General features: G+C 55.0%; 1 protein-coding gene and 1 pseudogene across 1 annotated transcript; one reads left to right on the plus strand and one right to left on the minus strand.

Moving 5' to 3' along the window:
• LOC120669100 overlaps window positions 1–22,736 on the plus strand; it is a 68,988-nt pseudogene that overhangs the window by 5,112 nt on the left and 41,140 nt on the right.
• On the minus strand, window positions 219–1,498 carry LOC120671499. Its single transcript, XM_039951852.1, has 2 exons — window positions 605–1,498; window positions 219–497 (listed from the first exon to the last, which is right to left on the minus strand). The coding sequence occupies exons 1-2, from the start codon at window positions 1,269–1,271 to the stop codon at window positions 442–444; spliced, it is 723 nt and encodes a 240-aa protein (XP_039807786.1). The 5' UTR covers window positions 1,272–1,498; the 3' UTR covers window positions 219–441.

Here is a 22,736-nt window from a genome sequence, read left to right on the forward strand (position 1 = left end):
TATTTTCCTTTAATATAATCTAGACAATGTTCATCTGCATCGCTAAAGTCTAGCGGTTCGAGTATTTGTTCTTTAATTAGACGTTCAATCCTCCCCCTCGAAATATGGCCTAAACGACAGTACCACAATTTCGAGGACGTCTCATTAATACTCTTATGCTTTTTACTTACATTACAAACATTAAATTCAGATGATTCATTCAGGGATAATACATACAGCTTGTCATGTCGGAAGGCATGACCCACAACATTATTATTAAACAAAATCAAACATTTCCCATCACCAAAATTGCATGAATATCCATCATTATCTAATAAGGTAACAGAAATTAAATTTCGCTTGACAGAGGGAACATAAAAAACATTCTTAAGTTCAATTACAAAACCATTATTTAAAACTAAAGGAACTAGTCCTATAGCTTCAACGCCGACTTCAACACCATTAGCCACTCGAAGGCTTCTTTCCCTTCCTGTCAGCCTTACTGATGTACGGTATCCCTGTAATGAATTTGTAACATGCACAGTGACACCTGATACAATACACCATGTATTTGCAGGGAGATCAACATAAATAGATTCATCAACAAAAGTAATTATATCATTACCGCGCTTGGCTAGCCATTTCAGCCAACCTGGGCAGTCATCCCTGTAATGTCCTTCCTGCTTACAGAAATGGCACCCTTCGTCCTTCTCACCAGAAGATGGTCCTGAGGCAGATCCTGAGGCACCACGGGAGTGCTGAGGAGGGCGATTATAGGCATTCCAGGCAGGACGGGAACTCTGTTGTGGCTTCTTGTACGGAGCATAAGTGTTGTTCCTCTTCCTGCCTCTATTACCTCCTTGATTCTTCTTGGAAAAGGAGCCAACTTGGTTGACCACATCTCTTCTCTCAGCATTAATCCTTTCCTCCTCCTGGACACACATGGCAATCAGATCACTAATGCTCCACTTTTCCTTCGTGGTGCGATAGTTGCACTTGAATGCCTCAAATTCATGAGGTAGAGATGCCAGAACGTAATGAACAAGGAAGTCATCATCCATTCCAGCCTTCATTTTCTTTAGCTGTGTGCCCGCATCAATGATTTGCATAATGTGCTCCCTTACACTTCCCTTGCTTAAATCATACCTGGCATTATGGAGCTTTTGCATGAGTGTAGCAGCATAAAACTTTGAGGTTCCTTTATAGTGCTCCTCCACAGATTCCAAGTAACTCTTTGCATTTTCATTATCAGGGATTGCTCTCCTAATGCCCTCAGAGATGGAATTCTTCATGATCTGTCCAGAGAGACGGTTAGACCACTCCCACTTTTCAGAATTTGCAAGGTATGTGACCTTAGTGCCTCATAATCTTCTGCCCCGGCCTCAGGTGCCTTGAGTTCTTCAACCCTTAGCGCATAATCAAGATCATTCATGCCGAGTACGATCAGTAGGCTGCTCTTCCAGCTTGGGAAGTTAGAGCCCGTCAGTGGTTCAATCGAACCGATTTGAGCAGTGATTGTGCTCGCTGAAAAAATATTCATTATTTCATCAGTAAACAGGGATAACATATTTTGCATGAAATTAACATATGTTGGTATGAATAATGACACGCAGTTCTAAAACATATCACCGTTGGGTAAAAATGAATTAGAATACATCAGAAATAAAAGGACTCATATTTATAAAACAACTTTGGCCAGAATTATAAATATGAATCAACATAATTGCAGAATTAGAATTGCATGAGAAAATACTAATTAAAATTTCCCGTTGGTTCCATTTTAATTAGCAACAAAACATACGCAGCGGAATAAAACTCATAATCATGTAAACATTACTTATAATCATTATTATAATTTCGACAGCTTAAATAAATCATAGAACCACCAAATATATCGAAATACATTAAATATAACATAAATATATGAACTACACATCAAGACTTAAGGAAATACGTAAAGGAATACATTAAAATGAAATAGAAAAAACAATAAGAAGCCACAGGCTGGACAACCTCAGTTCTAGCCTGTAGTCAAAATTGGCCCAAAACAGCCCTCCGTTGGCCCATTAACAGCCAGCACCCCCACTCCTTCATTCTGGCCGTTCATCTGATCGGACGGACAGAAATATTCCTGCCGACCTAACCCTAAGCATAAAAACCATCCAGACTGCCGGCTCCTCAAACCCTAAATCATTTCAACTCCTCATTTTTCGGATGAAGGGAACGGTAGTGGCGGCGGCTACCTGGTGGCCGGCGGCAGCCGCACCTTCGGCGGGCCACTCGACGGCGCACACGTGATTCAAAACCCGCGCGCGGTGCCACCGAGCGGCTTAGCTGGTGGTGCACGAGCGGCGGTCTTGCAGGGATGGTGGCCTGGCGCCTGGGCTGCCGTGCAGCAGAGGCGTAGCTGGGTGGTGACAGGGTGCGCAGCGGAAGCGTGGTGAGTGGTCAGCTTGAGCAGCTAGTGCTGCACGCACATGAGTTTGCAGTGCATGTGGAAGAAAACATGATTTGTAAAAATTATTTCTTTATGCATCTCTATTTTGCTATTTCGGATCCATTTGTTTTCGTAAATGGGAACTAAATTTCTTCAGTATTTTCGTGATTTCAATTTAATTCCCCTACTTCTTTCATGCTATCTGAACTTAATTAATTGATATGGTGACTTGCAATGGGTTTTGCGCCATTTCATCATTAGATCTAATGAACAGAGATGCATCTAGTCTTAATGGAATCATAGATCTATAAAATTTGAATCTACTCGAGGCATTAAACATGATTAAAACACTTAAACTCTAGGGTTCTAGGCAAGACTAACTTGCTTTGGGTACCAATTGTTAGGATTACATTAACTTAAAACATGAGAAACTTATAGCCTTGCACTAAGAACACCTAGATCTATACATGAACATACAGGAACATGAAGGAACACGAGTAGATCTTCACCAGGCACATAGTTGGCGGCGCTTTATGAAGACATGACGGCGTCGATGTAGTGGACGCCGAGGCTCGGTGAAGCGCAGTGGGACGGCCTTCCCGTCACTCCCACACGCTAGAGATAGGCTCTCCTCAGAAATGTAGGGTTTTTGGGGCTAAACTCCACAAAAACGGTGGTTCTGTGGAGGTGCCATCCCTCCCCTTTTATTTTGTGCGTGGTGTAACGGGGGACGGAACCAACGTGTGGATTTGGCCCCTGATTAGGGCGCGAATGGGCCCACCATACCCCTTAAGACTCGGGCTAAAAGAGTTAGCCTCGAGATTATCCAACATATGGGAGTGCATCGTTCCAGCCAGCGATGAAGATGGGCCTTGGGTGGGTGCATCCCTCGCTATCCGGTACAGACTACTTAAAATTAGTAGTAGAGCATATGCACCTTAGCAAATACTACCTCCATATCTTTTTAGATGTCGTTTCAGACCACATAATTGTACTAAAATAAACTAAAATTTTATGTCCTAACGACATCTAAAAAGATATAGAGGGAGTATATAGCTGCTGCTACTTCAAAATTACTAATAGGTAAATAGTATCAACAAGGGATCCCTATTAATAAATTGATGCTTGAAAAGACTGTACACTACGTGAAAACAATGGTAACGGGCAGACGAACATTGGTTACAGGCATAGACATGGTTATCTTTATGTGTCGGTGTCCCGACCCAGGGGCCCGGATCCCAACTAGTCAATGCCGCGTGTTTCCTTGTCCCAGATGATGATGCAAGAGACAACATAGTAACGCACGGTTTATCCTGGTTCCGGCCGCGGGGCCGTACGTCCAGCAAATGGGGTGTGCGAGGGCACTGTATTATCTTGCACCCGATGTGCTTGTAGTAGGGGATACAAGCAAGGCGAGAGAGGGAGGGAAGCTCCCAGGTCTCTGCTAGAAGGGGAGTCGGGTATGGCGATGGTCGTGAATGTAGGTGATCGCAGTAGCTGAGGCCCAGAAGCGTCTGAGCGTCCTCAGAGAGAGAGCCAGCCAGCCAGACAGACAGACAGATAGACCGACTAAAGGAAGCCCGCCTCCTCCTTTTATAGTCACAAGGAGGGGCGGCGCACATGAGTGAGGGCATGGAAGTCGTTGTTTTCCCCCGAATAGTGGGGTACAGTGACCGAATACTGTAGGAAGTACACTGTGGGGCATGGCGTTAGGCGTGGCAGTCGTCCTGGATATCGTCCTTGGTCTTGCGTAGATCGCGCCGGCGTCCTGCTAGCCCCTGCAGGCGGCGTGGTCGTCACTGTAGGGTGTATGGGCCTCCAGATATGGCGTTCCGTGGGCCCAGCAGGTCAGGGTCCTGCGTACCCCAGTGGTGGCGAAGCACGCGGCGGTTCCGGACCCTTCTGGACAAAGTACCGATGTGCGTCCTAAGGAGGTCCGGGAGGTACGTGGAGGTCCCGGAACCCTCTAGGGGGGCCTGGGGCTCCGGCTGCAAGTGATGGGCATCCCTCTTCGAGGGGCCCGTGGCGACACCGGACCTCCTCCTAAGCAGGAGGTGGGCCCGGGGCCATACGTGTGATGATGTAGAGTCCGGACAGCCAGAGTTAGCAGAATAGTGACGGGGACTGTGCTGAGCGCGTCTTGTCCCGTGTCGTGGGTTCCACAGCGCCCGGGATGGCGGAGCAGTGAACGGAGGTGATGGATGGGACTCCTGTCACAGCTACTGTGGGAATGGCAGCCTGACGTCGCCTGTCCTGAGCACTGGAAAGAGTGATGGGCATTCAATGCCTCCGTACGGCGAGCGGTTGGGCGGCGGGGCCGTTCGTCCCTTGTGCCGAGGGGTGGCCTCGAGCGAGGCGGAGATGACTTACCCGCTCGAGGGTAGATTCGCTACCCTCGAGTGAGGCAGAGATGACTTACCCGCTCGAGGGTAGGTTCGCTACCCTCGAGTGAGGCGGAGATGCGTTGCGCGGTCGTGGGTCCCGAGGGGAGCCCTCGAGCGAGGTGGAGATCGTCCTGTTGGCCCAAGAGGTGTGCGAATGGGCCGTAAGCTGGGCTTCTTTGAGTCATTTGCTTTCTTCCAGGTTGGAAGGAGGCTGCGGGCCTTCATGGGCCCGGTTGCCTTAACGTGTGTTTTGGGTTGTAAAGCGATATTAGTACCCCGATTAGGGTGTCCCTAATCGTGGTACCCGACAGTAGCCCCCGAGGCTTTGGTCGAGTCAAAGGATTCGGCCAAATGGTGATTCGGCGATTTCCCCCTTGACGTGATCAGTCAATGCCGCGCACCCGCCAGACGCGCCTGAGCGCCAGCCCGGCGGATGTGACAACACGCCGGTCGGGGTAGTGCGCCCATGGGGGGAGTACTTCGAGGCGCGCGCCTCTTTGTTTGTTTGTTTCAAGGACAAGACGTGTCCGCGCGCTGAGTGGGGCTAGGGTGACGACGGCGCCTACTGCTCGGCAGCTGGCGCTTTCGTTGCACTGTCCCGCACTCAGGGCCTTGGCCCTGCCTTCCCTGGTTGCCTGGCGGCGCGCCGTTCGAGGGCAGTCGGCCTGAGCCGATGCTGCACCGCCTAGCGTCCAAGGGCTCAGCTTTGCTTTATTTTGTTTAGTCGCATCTCGGCGTGGTGACCGAGGGCATTCTTTGCTCGTGGAGTGCCGCGCCGTCATGGGCGATCCAAGCCTCCACTCTTCGACAGGCTTGAAGCTTGGTGCCCGGCGTGGCTATAAATAGGGGTCGTGGGGTTTTCTTTCCTTTGCCTTTCGTGGCCGGCCCAAGTCTGTCTTCTAGCATTGCCCAAGTCTTAATGTTTTCCTTTGCCTTTCGTGGCCGGCCCCCAGATGGGGTGCCCTGGCTTTTTTAGGCTTTGGTGCTAGAAGAATGCTTGCGAGCGGTGGGGGAAGACTGGAGTGGGCGTGCACACCATCCCTCAGCTTAAGTAGGATCAGCAGAAGAGCATTGGGCCCATGGGGTCCTGCTCCTGCGATGTCCCCTAGCCTAAAGGGGGATGGAGACGCCTGACCGTGGTGCTGGCACCAGGTCTGGTGGCTGTTCTTCGCATCATCTCCCGCGGCAATAAGGTTGCTCTCGGGGAGACAGTGCAGAGGGTGCTGTCCGCCAGCTCGACCCCCCGCGTAGTCTTTGGTGGAGGAGATGCTAGAAGAAAGCTTGCGAGGAAAGCATCCCGCTGGACCCGTGCAGCCTGGGGGCTGTTCCTCGCATCCCTAGCAGCCTGGCCGTTGCGTCAGCCAGGGGCTCGGTGCCTTTCTTCGTCGCTCGCTTCTCCCCAAGATAGGGAAAATTGCCACGTAGGTGGCAATGTGTTTGTATTTTTCGACGGCTTCGCGCCGGTAACCCTTTGTAATCTTTATTTGCATTGAGTAATAAAGTTCCCTTTCTCCCTTTCGGGGAGGATGATCGAGGGTATAGGGATGTACAGAGGGTTACATCCCTCGAATATGCGTGAAGTCTCCTTCGCGGGGGCGCGTCAGCGCACCCGCGGGTGTAGCCCCCGAGGCTTTGGAGGAGTGTTTGTACTCGTCCAAGGGCTATAAACGTTGTCCCACTGGGTTGCCTCACCGGGATGGTCGTCCAGCGTCTTTTTCAGCCGGCAACGGCACTCTTTCAGCCACCCTCGGCATTCTCCGTGCTGGTACAACGACCCGGCGTTCAGCTTAACCGTCAGGAGAGCGCACGTAAATAGCGGAGGATTTGGTTACACACGTGGAGCTTCGTAGTTGACGATCGTCGACTTATTCGGGGGTGCGATCGGAACCGTGGTGTGCGAGGAGCCCCCGAGCCCAGGCCCGTGTGAAGGTGTTCAGGGGAACCCTCCACTTTGATTACGACCCTCGTCGCCCTTCCGCAGGGAGGAGGGGTGAAGCGCACCATGCTACCCATGCCCGGGCCGCGAGCAATGGCTGCTTCGGTGAGCTAATAGCGGGTAGTTCAAGCGGACATCCGTGCCCCATTCGATAGGGGTCGGCTCGTGGTCCATGGACACGTCACATAAAGCACTCGCGAGGGTTCGCTAGGCAGGGCTCGGACCCGTTCGATAGGGTCCGAGGGCTCGATGCTCTCCCTCGATGGGATCCCCCTTCTAGGCACCCTCGACTGGCCTTGAACACTGCGCAGGATGTCTCGAACTCCGCGTTCGAGGGTGGCTTGTACGGCACATCTGTGTAGTCCCTGACTCTGGCGATCTGGGGTGCCTGTCGAACCCCCCGACGGGCCAGGCTTCGAACCCCTGATCAGTAAGGCCTCAGAATGCGATTCCTTCGAGGGTAGAGAGACCCGGGAGGGAATATTCCATCATGATTCGAGAACGACGCGGAGTCGCGAGTCACGCGCGCGGGTCTTCTGCTGGTGGTGGACGACGTGGCCCGATTCGTGCGATGTGGTGCGGTGCGGGCGCGCCTTTTCAGGCGGCAGCCTCGGGCAGACGAAGCGGCATGGGCGGTGGCTGACGGATGGGATAGCGCAACAGTCGCGCCGCGCCCGCCTGTTACCGTGCCGCAGTTACTGCTTCGTGCGCGCGTATGAAACTCCGCGGCCGTGGGGCCCAGCCGTCAGCGACAGCGAAATCTATTGCATTCAATGCGGTAGATTCGGGCTGCAGCTGCGGATCCGCCCGTTGTGGTGAATAAAAACGAAAAGGAGAGGGTTGTTTGGGCTCACCTGGCCATCTGCCTTCATCCTACTTCGCCTTCTCCGCCTCCCCTGCATCCTGAGCCTGCAGCCAAGAGCGGAAGGAGGAAGAGGAAGCAGAGAGAGAGAAAGAGCACCTTAGCCATTTCGGAGCCTCCACTCCCGCATCCCTCCTCGACTCGCAGAGATGTCAGACATCCAGGAGCCACTGCCGTGGGGGAAGTCCTCCGCCACCGTGGCGGTTCTGGAGCAGTTGGTCGCCGACCGGCTGCTGCCGCGGATCTCCGACTCGGGGGCGCCGGCGTGGATTTCCCCGAACGCGGACGAGACCGAGCCGAAGCCCCCGCAAGGCTACGTCGTGAGCTTCGTGTGCCTCCACGAGCGAGGCTTCGGCGTCCCCGTCAGTAGGTTTATGCGGGCGTTGTGCGACTACTATGGAGCAGAGCTGCACAACTTCAGCCCCAATTCCATCTCGTAGGTGGCGGTCTTCGTCGCCGTCTGCGAGGGGTACCTCGGGATAGAGGTACACTGGGATCTCTGGATCCACCTGTTCCTCGGCGAACTCTTCGTCGAGAGCGCGCGGGGCCAACCGAGGTGATTTGCGCGAGCTGGTGGCCTGATGTTCCATGTGCGCCACTCCCGGAAGAAGCTCTACATCCCGAGCAGGATGACGACGAATAACGCCGGGTGGAGCCGAGGGTGGTTCTACCTTCGGAACTACCGTGGCGCGCTCCCGGCGTTCACCAACAGAGTTTTCTGGGAGCGACCACCGAAGTGGGACTGGGGGGTGTCGCCCCAGCGCAACAAGACAAGTTCGAAGTCCTCACCGACGCGCTGGCGCATCTGGTGAGGAAGGGGCTGACGACAGCGGCCGTCATCGCAAACTTCCACCGGCAGAGAGTGATCCCTCTCGTGGAAAGGGCCCTGCCGATCTTCCAGCTCACCCCCGGGAGCCAGGTTGAAGGCTCGAGGACTTCGTACAAGCTGCTTTCCCGCACCACCGCCACCAGGAGGGCAAAGTATGCGGTGGCGGAGTTCCCTCGCGATCCCGAGGATCTTTGGAGAATCAAGATGCGTCCCGAGACGGGGTACATTTCTCTAGTAAGTTTTGATTTCGAATCCTGCTGTGTCTTGTGTAGCCCCTTTTCCTGACTCCGACTCGGGTATGCTTTGCAGGGGTTGAGGTGCGGCACCTCGAAGCCCCGATCCCGGAAGAATGCCAAATCAACCGCCTCCATGCGGAGAAGATGAAAAGGCAGAAGGACGCGGTGGAGGCAAAGGTCGAGAGGAAGAGGAAGAGGAAAGTGAAGCACGACAAGGCGTGAAAGCTTTGCTCGCGCGGAGGGGAAGCCGCGGCCTGCCACGCCCGAGTCCTCGGGGGAGGACGAGGAGGAGGCCTCGGATGCCAAGGACCATGCTCTGGGGAGCGACGGGGCGGCAGAGGGCGCGAGCCCCCCGCCGACCTACCAGTGGGATGATGACGAGGGGGCGCCGGCGGCGCCGGAAGAGACGAGGGCCGTGGCGGAGTGATCGGCGAATCCCTTCCTCGAGGGTACGGAGCGGGAGTCATCCCCTCCGGCAGCCGGTGAGGAGACGCCCGCGCCCCAGGTGCTGATCCGCGGCGACGAGGCTGCGGCAGGCGCGGAGTCGTCTATGCTGGCTGCCTCGAGTCACCAGGCCGACACCAGGGGGGAGCCCTCAGGACAGTCTTCGAGGGCCGGCGCGGTGCTGCGGGCCCAAAGAAGCGCCACGAGAAAGCAGAGCATGAGTGCTCGATCCGGGTAAGTAAACTTTGGATTTTGTTTCTGTTGCGTGTTTAATTGATTTTTCGATCCCGTTGTCCTCAACCTTTGTTCCTCGATTTCCAGCCCCGGGGCCGTCGCCAAGGATGCGGTGCAGCTTGCCCCAGCTAAGGCCCTCAAGACCAGGGCGCGTAGCACACCGCACACGGTGCCGCAGCCCCTGCCTGCCGTGGACCTCGAGGCGGCGGCCGCGAAGCTACCGGAGGCCATGGCTCGAGGGGCCCAGGCGGCCCAGTAAGCTCGGGCACAGGAAGAGGAGGGCGACGCCTGCCAGAGCGGTGCTAAAGCAGCCGCTTAGGCTGACGACGCCGAGGAGACCGGCAAGGGCGGCGTGGACGGCGCCGCCCGGGCCGTCACTGAAGTTGAGGCCAGCCGGGGCGGCGCGGCTAGCGCCGCCCGGCCGGTTACAGAGGGAGAAGCTGGTGGGAGGGCACAGGAGCACCCCGCAGACCATGTGGAGGAGACCCTCGTCCTCGAGCCCCTTAGGGCTGAGGTCGAGGGTGTCGCAGAGGAGGAGACGGAGCAAGGGGCGCCGGGGGTGGAAGGAGCCCTCATCTCGGAGCCCACCGAGGCCCGGGACGAGGGTATCGTCGCGGTGGTGCCGGTGCCAAAAGCGCAAGGGAGCGTGGCGGCGGTGGTGGAGCTGCCGGACAGCAGCGAGGAGTACGGGGACTCAATGGACATCGACCCCACTGCTGCGGCTAGCGCCACCGTGCATATTGCCGAGTTCGCGTCAGCCAGCGTGGACGTGCTCGAGGCGGGGATGTCCGAGGGGCGTCATCTCGGGGCGATCGTCCCGTCCGGGCTCCCCTCGGAGTTCCTCCGCAAGGAGCAAGAGGAGGAGGAAGCCTGGAACACGCAGTTTGGCGTCGGCCGCGAGATCCTACAAGCTCTCGACTGCGCGTTCCAGCTCCATCAGGGGGCGGATTACCAGGTCAGCCAGGTAAATGCTTTCCCCTGAAAATTGCTCGGATTCGATTCGTCCTTAACATGTTTTTACCCACTCCCTCCCATTTGCAGCGGCTGAGGGAAATCTCGCGCGAAAAGAGCGCCGAGATGACCCAGATGTACTCCCAGATGAGCCAGCTCGGGCAGCACAACGCCGAGCTGGTGCTCAAGAACATCGAAGCCAACACGAGAATGGCGGATCTGGGAGTGCGTCAGCAGGCGCTGGAGGAGGATCTGGCGCGGGTTACCGGTGAGCGGGATGTCCAGAGGGCCGCGGCAGAGCAGAAGGCTCGGGAGGCCGAGGCGCAAGCTGCCGAGCTGCAACGCCTCCGGACGGCACTCGAGGAGAAGGCTCGGGAAGCCGAGGCGCAGAGCGCCGAGCTACAGCACCTCGGGACATCGCTCGAGCAGCAAAAGACCGAGCTCCTCCCCAAGGAGGTGGCCATGGTCGCACTCACCGGGACCCTCCGGGAAATGGGCGAGGCCCTCGAGGAGAAGGAGGTGGCCCTCCAGAACATGGGGACCGCCCTTAAGGAGAAGGAAGATTCCTTGTCCTCACTCGAAGAGGCCGCCCGAGCCCAGAGGGAAGAGGCGCAGAAAAGTATCACGGATAAGTACCTTCGAGTTTTCGTTGGTTTGTTTCTTTTCGTGGCTTAAGTTGATTTCCTTTGCTCAGAGCTGAAGCAGAAGGTGGCGGATGAGTCCGCGGCGAAGGAAGCAGTCCACACCGCACTCACGGCGGTGCAGGCAGAATTCACTGAGTTGGAGCAGACAGCCGTGAGTGTGTGCCAAGGGCTCGAGGGGGAGGGTGCCGTCTCGGGCAGTTCGGCGATCAGCCGCTTGCGCGCGCTAGGCGGACGGATTGCCGAACATGCCAAGAGCACCTTCCGCCTCGGGGTCCTGCGAGCCCTCGCCGTGGCCTCGACACACTACCTCATGGATCTCCAAAGGGTGTCGTCGGGGTACGTCGTTCCCGATGACGCTGATGCGGACGCCTCGTCGGCCATTATGGACGAAGCTGACGCAGCCGTGGACGAGTTCGCCACAATCCTCGCCGAGAAGCTCGAAGCCGACATCCCTCCCATTGCTGAATTCGACGCCACCGAAGACCCGCAAGGGGGGGATGGTAGCCTGTAGGAAATCTGGGCCTCGAAGCCCATGTAATAGATTAGCGTTTGCTGTAATCGTACTTTGCACTCTGTAATCGTATCTTATGAATATAAGAGATTTATTTTCATTAAATCAACTGTGTGGCCCATTGAGGCCTTGTGCGTTCAAGCCTATGTTTCTTTACTTTATTTCCGTGTTCTCGTATGCGACATAGATAAACGTCTGTGAGGAATCTCGCGTTCATAAGCAATGTAGGCGTAGGGTGGTGAGGGGGGTGCCGTATCCCGGAGGCATAGGCGGCCCCACGACTCGGCCGGCCCCGTACCGTAGTTGCTTACGCCTCGCGTGCGTTTTTTCCAAGTATACGAGAAGCTTAGAGGCGAGACAAAAATATTTCGAAAAACATTGGCGATTTTTTGGGGACGTTTCGGGGGTTCCCCCCGTAGTAGCCCCCGAGGGAGGCTCGGCTTTGCCGAGGGTAAAGCCGAGCGTATCTCAGTGTTAGTGCGCATCCGAGCCTTCGAGGGTCCGGAAGGTTCCCAAAAATAAACAAGTAATGTGTACTTCTTTATTATTTCAGGAAAATTAAAGTGCGAGTACAAATGATGTACAAATAGCTTGGAATGCTAAGGATAGAAGCGACGTAGCTGTTGTATGTTCCAAGCATTGGTGAGGACTTCGCCGTTTTCGTTTGCCAGCTTGTACGTGCCGGGTTTGAGCACCTCGGCGATTATGTAGGGTCCTTCCCATGGAGGTGAGAGCTTGTGGCGGCCCCTGTTGTCCTGACGTAGCCTGAGCACTAAGTCCCCTTTGCTGAGGTCTCAGCGCCGGACCCTCTGCGCTTGATACCTTCGTAGGGACTGCTGGTAGCGTGCAGAGTGTAGGAGTGCCACATCTCGAGCCTCGTCCACTTGATCCAGCGAGTCTTCGCGAGCTCGCTGGTTTTGTTGCTCTTGGTATGCCTTGAGCCTTGGCGACCCGTACTCCAAGTCAGTGGGGAGTATGGCCTCGGCGCCATAGATGAGGAAGAATGGGGTAAAGCCCGTGGCTCTGCTTGGTGTCATCCTCAGGCTCCAAATGACCGAGGGTAGCTCCGTGAGCCATCTCCGGCCAAATTTGTTCAATTTGTTGAAAATTCATGGCTTCAGTCCTTGGAGGATCATGCCGTTGGCACGCTCCACTTGCCCGTTCGTCTGTGGATGCGCCACAGCCGACCAGTCCACACGTATGTGGAAACTGTCGCAGAACGCCAAGAACTTCTTGCCTGTGAACTGGGTGCCGTTGTCGGTGATGATCGAGTTCGGGATCCCGAACCTGAAGACGATGTCGGTGAAAAATAGAACTGCTTGCTCGGACTTGATCTTGCCGATGGGTCGAGCCTCGATCCACTTGGAGAATTTGTCAACTGCCACCAGCAAGTGTGTGAAGCCCCCGGGCGCCTTCTGCAGCGGACCGACGAGGTCCAGTCCCCACAAAGCGAAAGGCCATGTAATGGGAATTGTTTGCAGAACGTGCGCGGGGAGGTGTGTTTTTCGAGCGTAGAATTGGCAACCCTCGCAGGTCCGCACAACGTCGGTGACGTCGGCGACCGCGGTGGGCCATTAGAAACCTTGCCGAAATGCGTTATGGCCGCAGATGCCGGCATGGATGTCGCGGATCAGCTCCTTGCCCTCGGGGACGGGGATGCATCGCTACATAACACCCGAGGGACTGCGCTTGTATAGCACGTTGTCGATTAGGATGAAGGACTTGGCCCGCCTGGTGAGGCACCGCGCCTGTGCACGGTTCGAGGGTAAGACCCCTCGAATTATCCAGTCAAGGTACTGGACGCGCCAATCTGTCGAGGTGGGGGCCTCGTCAACTTCCATTGCTTCGGCCTCGTCCGCGGAGGTGGTCCCAAAGTCAAGGTCCATTGCCTCGGCCTCGTCCGCCGGGGGGTTCCCGTCGGAGGGCCTGGCAGACGAGGGGCCCGTCTCCATCGGATCCGTGAATTCAACGGAGGGCTTGGTGATGTCGTGGGCGAAGATATTCGGGGGGACGGTGGTCCGCCCCGAAGCGATCTTGGCCAGTTCGTCGGCGTCCTCGTTGTACTTGCGCAGGACGTGATTGAGTTCTAGGCCGTCGAACTTGTCTTCGAGGCGGCGCACTGCTTTGCAGTATGCCTCCATCTTCGGGTCATGGCAGCTAGATTCCTTCATCACTTGGTTGAAGACGAGTTGAGAGTCGCCACGCACATCGAGGCGCTTGACGCCGAGCTTGACGATGATGCGGAGGCCACTGAGGAGGGCCTCGTACTCCGCCATATTGTTAGAAGCGGGAAAATGCAAGCGTATCACGTACCGCATGTGTTCTCCGAGGGGTGAAATGAAGAGGAGGCCGGCACCGGCGCCGGTTTTCATCACCGTTCCGTCGAAGTACACAGTCCAGCATTCGGCCTGGATTTGCGGTGAGGGTAGCTGAATGTCCGTCCATTCAGCCACGAAGTCGGCCAAGATTTGTGACTTGATAGCCTTGCGGGGGGCGTAGGTGAGAGTCTCTCCCATCAGCTCCACAGACCATTTGGCAATTCTACCCTCGGCTTCCCGGTTGCGGGCTATCTCTCCCAAAGGGAAAGATGAGACCACGGTGACGGGATGGGCCTCGAAGTAGTGGCGCAGCTTGCGCCGAGCCAAAACCACTGCGTAGAGCAGCTTCTGAATCTGCGGATAGCGTGTCTAAGTTTCAGACAACACCTCACTGATGTAGTACACCGGCCGTTGGATGGGCAGAGCATGGCCCTCCTCTTGTCTTTCAACCACGATCACCACGCTGACCACTTGGGTTGTCGCAGCTACGTACAGATAGAGGGGCTCGCCGTCCGTGGGTGGTGTGAGAATGGGGGCGCGAGTGAGCGACGCCTTCAGCCTTTCGAGGGCTTCTTGGGCTTCAAGGGTCCACGTGAAGCGCTCGGTTTTCCTCAAGAGTCGATACAGGGGTAAGCCTTTCTCGCCGAGGCGCGAGATGAATCGGCTTAGGGACGCCAGGCATCTCATGACCCTCTGTACCCCCTTTAGGTCTCGGATCGGTCCCATCTGAGTGATGGCCGAGACTTTGTCAGGGTTGGGTTCGATGCCCCGCTGGGAGACAATGAAGCCCAAGAGCATGCCTCGAGGCACCCCGAACACGCACTTCTTGGGGTTGAGTTTCACCCCTTTGTCCCATAGGCATTCGAATGCGATCCTGAGATCGGCAACCAGGTCGTCCGCCTTCCTGGATTTTACAACGATATCGTCGACATATGCCTCTACGCTCCGCCCGAGATGGTCTCCGAAAACGTGGAGCATGCACCGTTGATAGGTAGCTCTAGCATTTCTGAGGCCGAAGGGCATCGTAACGTAGCAGTACATGCCGAAAGGCGTGATAAAAGAAGTCGCGAGCTGGTCGGACTCTCTCATCTTGATTTGGTGATAACCGGAATAAGCATCAAGAAAGGATAAAAGTTCACACCCCGCAGTAGAATCTACAATCTGATCAATTCGTGGCAAAGGAAAGGGAACCTTCGGACATGTCTTATTTAGACTAGTGTAATCTACACACATCCTCCAGTTTTCACTCTTTTTCTTCACTAATACTGGATTAGCTAGCCACTCGGGATGGAATACCTCCTTGATGAATCCAGCCGCCAGAAGTTTCTGCAACTCCTCGCCGATCGCCCGGCACTTGAGCTCGTTGAAGCGTCGCAGGCGCTGCTTCACCGGCTTGGAGTTGAGTCGGATATCAAGGGAGTGCTCGGCGACCTCCCCCGGTATGCCAGACATGTCCGAGGGGCTCCACGCAAAGATGTCTATGTTGGCGCCGAGGAAATCGACAAGCACCACTTCCTATTTGCCGTCGAGGGTGGCGCTGATCTGCAACGCCTTGTCGTCAGGGTGGCTCGGGTCAAGGGGCACCTTTTTGATACCCTCGGCGGGTTCGAAGCTCCCGGCGTGTCGGTGCGTGGAGTCCAAGGCCTCGCTTGCCATTTTGTCGAGGGTGGCTGTGAGGGCCTCGTGCTCCGCTTGAGCCTCCGCGCGCTCAACGCACTCGACATCGCACTCGTAGGCGTCCTCGAACGAAGAGCCAATGGTGATGATGCCCTTTGGACCCGGCATCTTGAGCTTGAGGTATTTTTAGTTGGGGATGGCCATGAACTTGGCGTAGCAAGGACGACCAAGGATGGCATGATAGGATCCTCGAAACCCCACCACCTCAAAAGTGAGTACCTCCTTGCGGAAGTTAGCTGCCGTGCCGAAGCAGACAGGCAGATCGATCTAGCCGAGGGGTTGGACTCGCTTCCCCGGCGCAACGCCATGGAATGGCGACTTGCTGGGGAGAAGCTTGTCCAGTCCGATCCCTATGAGCTCCAAGGTGTGGGCGTACATGATGTTGAGGCTGCTGCCTCCGTCCATGAGCACCATGGAGAAGCGGGTGTTGCCGATGATGGGTCGACAACGAGCGGATACCGTCCCGGGTGTGGGACGTAGTCGGGGTGGTCCTCGCGGCCAAAGGAAATGGCATCCTTCGACCAATCGAGGTAGGATGGCGTGGCCTTGGTGATGGAGAAAACTTCTCGGCGCTCGCGCTTGCGCTGCCGAGAAGTCATGTTCGTCATTGCTCCTCCAAAGATGAAGAAGGCATTCTCCACTGGGGGGAACTCGTCATCTCCACCTTTGTCGCCAGCATCCTTCTTCTTGTCTTCGTCGCGATGCGCGAAGCAGTTGTAGTACTTCTTGAGCATTTCGCACTGCTCGAGGGTATGATTGACCGGGCCCTTGTGCTAAGGGCACGGCTTCTTAAGCATGTCGTCGAACTGGCCACCACCGCCTCGACGGGGGCCTCGAGGTCCTTTGCGGTCTAGGGGGGCAGCGAAGGCCTCCTCGGAGTCCTCTGCCTGCCCCGACCCACGCTGGTTCGGTCGGACCGGCTTCTTTCCCTTCCTCCCCCGCTTCTGTTTCTTGGCGGGGGCGTTGGGCTTGACGTTGCTGCCCTCCGCGGGCGCATCGTCCTTGCGCTTGCTCGGCTTGTCGTCGAAGATGGCACCAACAGCCTCCTCACCGGCGGTGTAGTTGGTGGCGGCGTCGAACAACTCGTTGGTGTTGGTCGGACGGCTTCTCGCGAGCTCATGCACCAGGTTCCGGCACGTCGTACCCTCGAGGAAGGCGTTGATGACCTCGACGTGGGTGACGCTGGGGATCTAGGTGCATCGCTTGGAGAAGTGCCACACGTAGTCGCGCAGGGACTCATTGGGCTTCTGACGACACCCTTTGAGGTCCCAAGAGTTCCCAGGGCGCACGTATGCCCTGGAAGTTGCCCACGAAGATCTGGTCCAAGTCGGCCCAGTTGTGGATCTGGTCCGTGGGCAAGTGCTCGAGCCACGTTCGTGTGGCGTCAGCAAGGTGAAGAGGAAGGTTGCAGATGATGACCGCGTCCTCCGTCACACCGCCTAGCTGGCACGCTAGGCGGTAGTCGTTGAGCCAGACAGCAGGGTCTGTCTTGCCCGAGTACTTGACGAGGGTGTTGGGTTGTCGAAAGCGCGGGGGAAAAGAAGCGGTCCGAATCTCCCGGCTGAACACTCGGGTGCCCGGAGGCTCTGGTGACTCACCCCTGTCGTGCTTGGGGTCAAAGCGTCCACCCCGTCGATGGGTGTACCTCCTGCCGTCGATGATGTAGCGGGCGTCGCCGTCGCCGGCATGCCCGCGCGTGTCACGGATTCGCTCGCTTACGGGAACTCTCCCGATGCGCTCGTGCATCGAGGGTGCCTTCGCACCGGGCGCTACGGCTGCCTTGCCCTTCCCTGCTGGTGGTGTGTGCACATAAACCTTGCGGTCCTGGTGCACAGTCCCATCAGGCTGCTCCGGGGCTTTCGAGCATATACGAGACGCAGAACTCTCGACCTGCTGCACGGCAGCTTGCTCGATGAGCTCCTGTGCCTCGCAGCGCAGGTTGCGGCCCGAAGTCGTCAATGGCTCGGGCATAGCTTGAAGTAGGTAGGCCGCAGTGACGAGCTTTTCGCCGGCCGTCTTTAGTTCCGGAGGTTTGTCGACGTTGTTGTCGGCCAGGATGCGCTCCCGGGCAACACGTCCCGCCGCCTGGGCGTGTGCACCACGCGCAGTACGCTGCTGCTCGAGAGCGGTGCGCAGCTCCTGGGTCTGCCGTCACTGCTCGTCGAGCTTGACGAAGAAGAGGGGGCTGCAGGCGGCACCACCGGTTGGTTTGCCTGCGCATCCGCCCCGCCGTCCCCGTCGTTGCTCGGGGCGTTGTCGTTTTGCTCGTCCGCGAGGTCAACCATGAAACACTCCCGGGCAGGATCATAATCCCCCTCGCTGGAGTCCTCAGAGCAGGTGAGGCAATAGGCCGTCGCGAGTTGGAAAGAGCGGAATGCGTCGGGGTCGCGGACCCCGGAATAGTCCTCGGCCTCCTCGGCCGCGAAGTTGTTCATGAAGAAGTTGACGTCGTCGGCGATCGAGCTTGCCGTCTCAGGGTAGGATTCGTCGGGAGACGATGCGATGAGGTTGCGGACCGACAGAAGATGATGACCCGGCAGATCCTCATACTCGGTGAAGTTAGTGCTGATTGAAGAGGCGTAGGTGCGGGCGGCAGTGTTGCGCATCCCGAAGGGGAAGGGCGAAGGCGAGGTCGAGCCCCCCTGGGAGACATTGGTGCCGCAGCAGGTGACGGTGCCGGCGCAGATGACGCCGAGGCACGTGATGACGAAACGGTGGCCCCGTTGGCCATGATGCTGAGTTGCGACATGCCAGCCTCGACCCACGTGGGGGAGCTGTGGCGTGCCGCGCGACGCCGCTCCGCGCGTGCTTGTCGCGAACGCTGACCCGAGCACCTGTTGTGCCGGGCTGGTGAAGTCAGGGTGATGGGGTTGCGTCTGGGCGAGAGGAGCCGCATGAGGTAACCGTTGCCGGTCGCTCTGAACTCGAGACTCCCGAACCAGATCACGAATCCCGCTGGGACCGGATCCAAAACACCCATAGGGTATGGGTTGGATCTGCCCGCCATCCCTGGAGATCAAATGGGAAAAAGAGAGAAAATGTCACGCAGCTCCCCTACCTGGCGCGCCAACTGTCGGTGTCCTGACCCGGGGGCCCGGATCCCAACTAGTCAATGCCGCATGTTTCCTCGTCGCAGATGATGATGCAAGAGACAACACAGTAACGCATGGTTTATCCTGGTTCCGGCCGCGGGGCCGTACGTCCAGCAAAGGGGGTGTGCGAGGGCACTGTATTATCTTGCACCGGATGTGCTTGTAGTAGGGGATACAAGCAAGGCGAGAGAGGGAGGGAAGCTCCCAGGTCTCTGCTAGAAGGGGAGTCGGGTATGGCGATGGTCGTGAATGTAGGTGACCGCAGTAGCTGAGGCCCAGAAGCGTCTGAGCGTCCTCAGAGAGAGAGCCAGCCAGCCAGCCAGACAGACAGACAGACAGACTAAAGGAAGCCCGCCTCCTCCTTTTATAGTCACAAGGAGGGGCGACGCACATGAGTGGGGGCATGGAAGTCGTCGTTTTCCCCCGAATCGTGGGGTACAGTGACCGAATACTGTAGGAAGTACACTGCGGGGCATGGCGTTAGGCGTGGCAGTCGTCCTGGATATCGTCCTTGGTTCTGCGTAGATCGCGCCGGTGTCCTGCCAGCCCCTGCAGGCGGCGTGGTCATCACTGTAGGGTGTACGGGCCTCCAGATATGGCGTTCCGTGGGCCCTGCAGGTCAGGGTCCTGCATACCCCAGTGGTGGCAAAGCACGCGGCGGTCCCGGACCCTTCTGGACAAAGTACCGATGTGCGTCCTAAGGAGGTCCGGGAGGTATGTGGAGGTCCCGGAACCCTCGAAGGGGGCCCGGGGCTCTGGCTGCAAGTGATGGGCATCCCTCTTCGAGGGGCCCGTGGCGACACCGGACCTCCTCCTAAGCAGGAGGTGGGCCCGGGGCCATACGTGTGACACCCTAGGTGTCTGCACATTAGTGTTGCATACCTTTTATGCATCATGTGCTTGTTTTGCTTGAAAGTGGACCTTTTTGTAATTATAAAAGGTTATATGTGTAATATTGATTTTATGCAAGGTCCTTTCTATAGTTTAATTGGAATAGGGTGTGCAATTATTGTTTTTGTGGAGGGTGCTTTTGCAAAATTCAGTGCATTTATTGCTTGGCAGGAAACTTTTCAAATTAGCCCAAGTTTGAAGTGAAATTTCATTGAAAAAGACAAAATTCCTGGAATTCAAAATCATTTCCATGTTTTCAAATTTAGCTCTTGAATCTTTGGTCAAATAAATTTTTGCACAACATCAAAGTTGTAGATCTTGAAAAACTGAACAACTTTCATGTTGGGCACTTTTTCATTTGAGCTTTAGTTTAAAAGTTATCCTTGTTTTATATTCTGGTCCCTGGAATTTTTGGAAATTGCAAAACAGCCCTTTTCTTCCACCTCCAGCTCCTTCATCTGTTTCTGCTGTCGCCGGCTCGTCGCCGCGCCGCCCACTGCTCTGGGCCGCCTCCCCAGCGCCACCTCCGCCTGCTAGCTCTGGCCACGCGTCGCCCTGATGCTCCCCACCGCCCTCCTTGGCTCGCGCTGGTGCCCCTCCCTTTGCCACGCGCCCAGAGCACCGCCGCCGGCCGCCACCGCGACACCGCCGTGGACAGCACGGGTTGGAGGCCGCCGCCCTCTCCTTTCATGCGCGTCAGAACCAGGAACAACCCCGCACTCTATTCCCCTGGTTCCCACACTCTTTCGCTGCCTCCACATCCCAGAACACCCCCACCGACCATTGAACGCCGGCGAGCACAGGCTCACCGCCGAACCGCCATACCACAGCTGCTCCACCCGCGCTGAACTCTACACCAGCTCCGACTCATCCTCGCGCAGCTATCGGGCTACCTCTCGTCGACCAATTCCTACTAGAACCCCTCGCCATCGAGCTCCGCTGCCACCTGCTCACCGTGGAGCTCGTAGCTCCGGTCCTCCTCCGCTCAATCCAGCCCCTCCATTAGCTTCGCATCGATCTCAGGCAGCTCACTCACCCCTCCCCTTTGCCCATAACCCGTCGGGGCAACCTCGCCGACGAGTTCCCTCCGCCACCGCCGCACCTCGCCGCGGGGAACCTCCAATCCGTCCACCCCGAGCCCCGAGAAGACGACCAAAAGGTTCGCAAGGACCTCCTCTTTCTTTTCCCTAACCTCCCCCTCGCTCCCAGGGCCGGACCTTGCCGGTTTTGGCCGGTCAAACCACCGCCCCCTCTCTGACCCGGCCAAGGGCCTCTAGTTGAGAAGAATCAAAACCCCAGGGGGTTATTTGAATAGCCGTAGACTCAGATGAATAGTATCTCTAGGGACTCTTTTGTAATTTTTGCAGTGAACTTTGAAATTCAGTAGAAATTCGTAGAAAATTCGTAAAATAGCAAATCTTGATGTTCTGGAATCCTTGTGTAAAGGTCTATCCAGTAGAATCAAAATAGGATAGTTGTTTGTGGAAAGTTTTTGCTGGAAAATTAGATTTGTGTCACTAGGTATATAAATACTAGATGTTTTATCTTTTTCTTAACTACTGTTTAAGCCTTATTTTTCAATGAATTTTTTATGGTGAATTAATCATATGAAAATAGTGTTTCTATAAAAATTTCGTGCTCAGTTCTCATGTGTAGCTATTTATTTGATTTAATCCTTGTGTAGTAGACTTTAATTATGATAAATAGTTTATGCTAATTTTAAATCATGAAAATATTTATGAGTGATGTGTTTGAAAAGTTTAGCTTGTACATGAAGTTTGAGCCCCAGTTCATGATTAGAACAGGAGATAAAAATGAATCTTTTTAATCTGATGTCTGTTTTGTTTATTTTCTCATAGTTAATTCTGTGTAGATAAAATCATGAAAAATTCACGGTAGCTAATGAATCCCAGTGTAGATCTTATTTTAAATTTTGAGCTTCTGTTTTGCTCTATATTAATCTGTGTAATTCAATCTTGTTCTAGGTGTGGTCTGAATGATTGAATTGTTATGAATAATTGGCTACATGTTTTGGCATGTATTTTACAGGATAGCTTAATCTGTTCATGATATGTTTAGGATAATTTTTGCTAAATTTATTACTGATCATGATCTGAGTTGTTACTTTATTAGCAAACCTTGATTTAATTGCTATAGGAATCAACCACCACTCACTTTATGAAGTTAGTATAGCTTTCTTGTGCTGTTGATCATGATGCCTTGTGTAGTTAGATTTGTTGAGTTACTACTCTATAAACGATTGCCCATGCGTGTATTTGTTTTGTTTGCTTAGCTTCACTACATCGCGAGTGTGTTTATAATTCTGTTCTTGCATTACATATAGATACGACTGCTTTATCGGACGGGATGTACGAGCTGATCCCGGATTCTGAAGGAGGTGATCTCGAAGCTCAAGTGAACACCACCGTACTAACTGAAGCCCCGGACCAAAGTTTGGAAGAGCCTAGAGCTAAAATAGTTAGCAACTACCGAGAAGGCAAGCCCCGGACATAACCTATATTTCAAATTATTATCATTTACCGTTATTACTTACTTGTGCATTTACAGTTCTTAGGATTTGAATTGAAACCCTAGATGCATGATCCTAGGAACCTATGTAATGAACACTAGACTTGAGTTCGACTACTTACTAAGCTTATAGGACCGGTAAAAGTCGAGTGATTGCCTGTCACTCGCGAGCTTTATAGGAATTGCGTGTTTACTTTCTGTTATCAATATAAGGACGACGGATGGGGTCGTATTCGATATCATGACCTTTGGTGAGACCCCGTCTGTGTTGATGAACTTGCTAAGGTCGCGGTGTGTGGTAGTGCTGGTTAAGTTTTTGAATGTACTAGCCACATGCCGTAAATATGGTACGCGGTAAGCCTAGTCACCGATTGGACTGGGGAGTGGATATACCTTTCACTCTCTCTTAGGGATAGGTTTTATTTTATGTTGTGCAACACTACGACTATGAGGGACGAGGTATAGAGTGCCCTATGGGATGGGAGAAGTGCCCTATGGGACGAGTTGGTGCCCTATAGTCGGTGAGAGTGACCCTATCCACAAGCCGGAAAGAAAGGCAAACGGTTGTTTGGAAACGACCCGACGGTGTTCCAAACGTGTGTGTTAGGTTTGCCTGGCCAGGTTAAGAAACTCGATTCGAATCGTCTGCTTCCCACAGTTTGGGACTGCTTGATCTCTTTGCCACACAGAGTAATAAGAGCAACATTACTATGATTAATCTTGATGCTTGCTTAAAGATCTACCATGGTTGTATAGTAGTTGCTTACATAGAATGGTTAATC

Source organism: Panicum virgatum, chromosome 4N, assembly GCF_016808335.1.
Source record: "Panicum virgatum strain AP13 chromosome 4N, P.virgatum_v5, whole genome shotgun sequence".
Classification (NCBI taxonomy): domain Eukaryota; kingdom Viridiplantae; phylum Streptophyta; class Magnoliopsida; order Poales; family Poaceae; genus Panicum; species Panicum virgatum.

Coding starts and splice junctions, on each gene's coding strand:
- LOC120671499 (XM_039951852.1), bottom strand. CDS start 1,271: ATGAAGAATTCCATCTCTGAGGGCATTAGGAGAGCAATCCCTGATAAT. Junction 498..604: donor GAAATGGCTAGCCAAGCGCG/GTAATGATATAA, acceptor AATTCATTACAG/GGATACCGTACATCAGTAAG.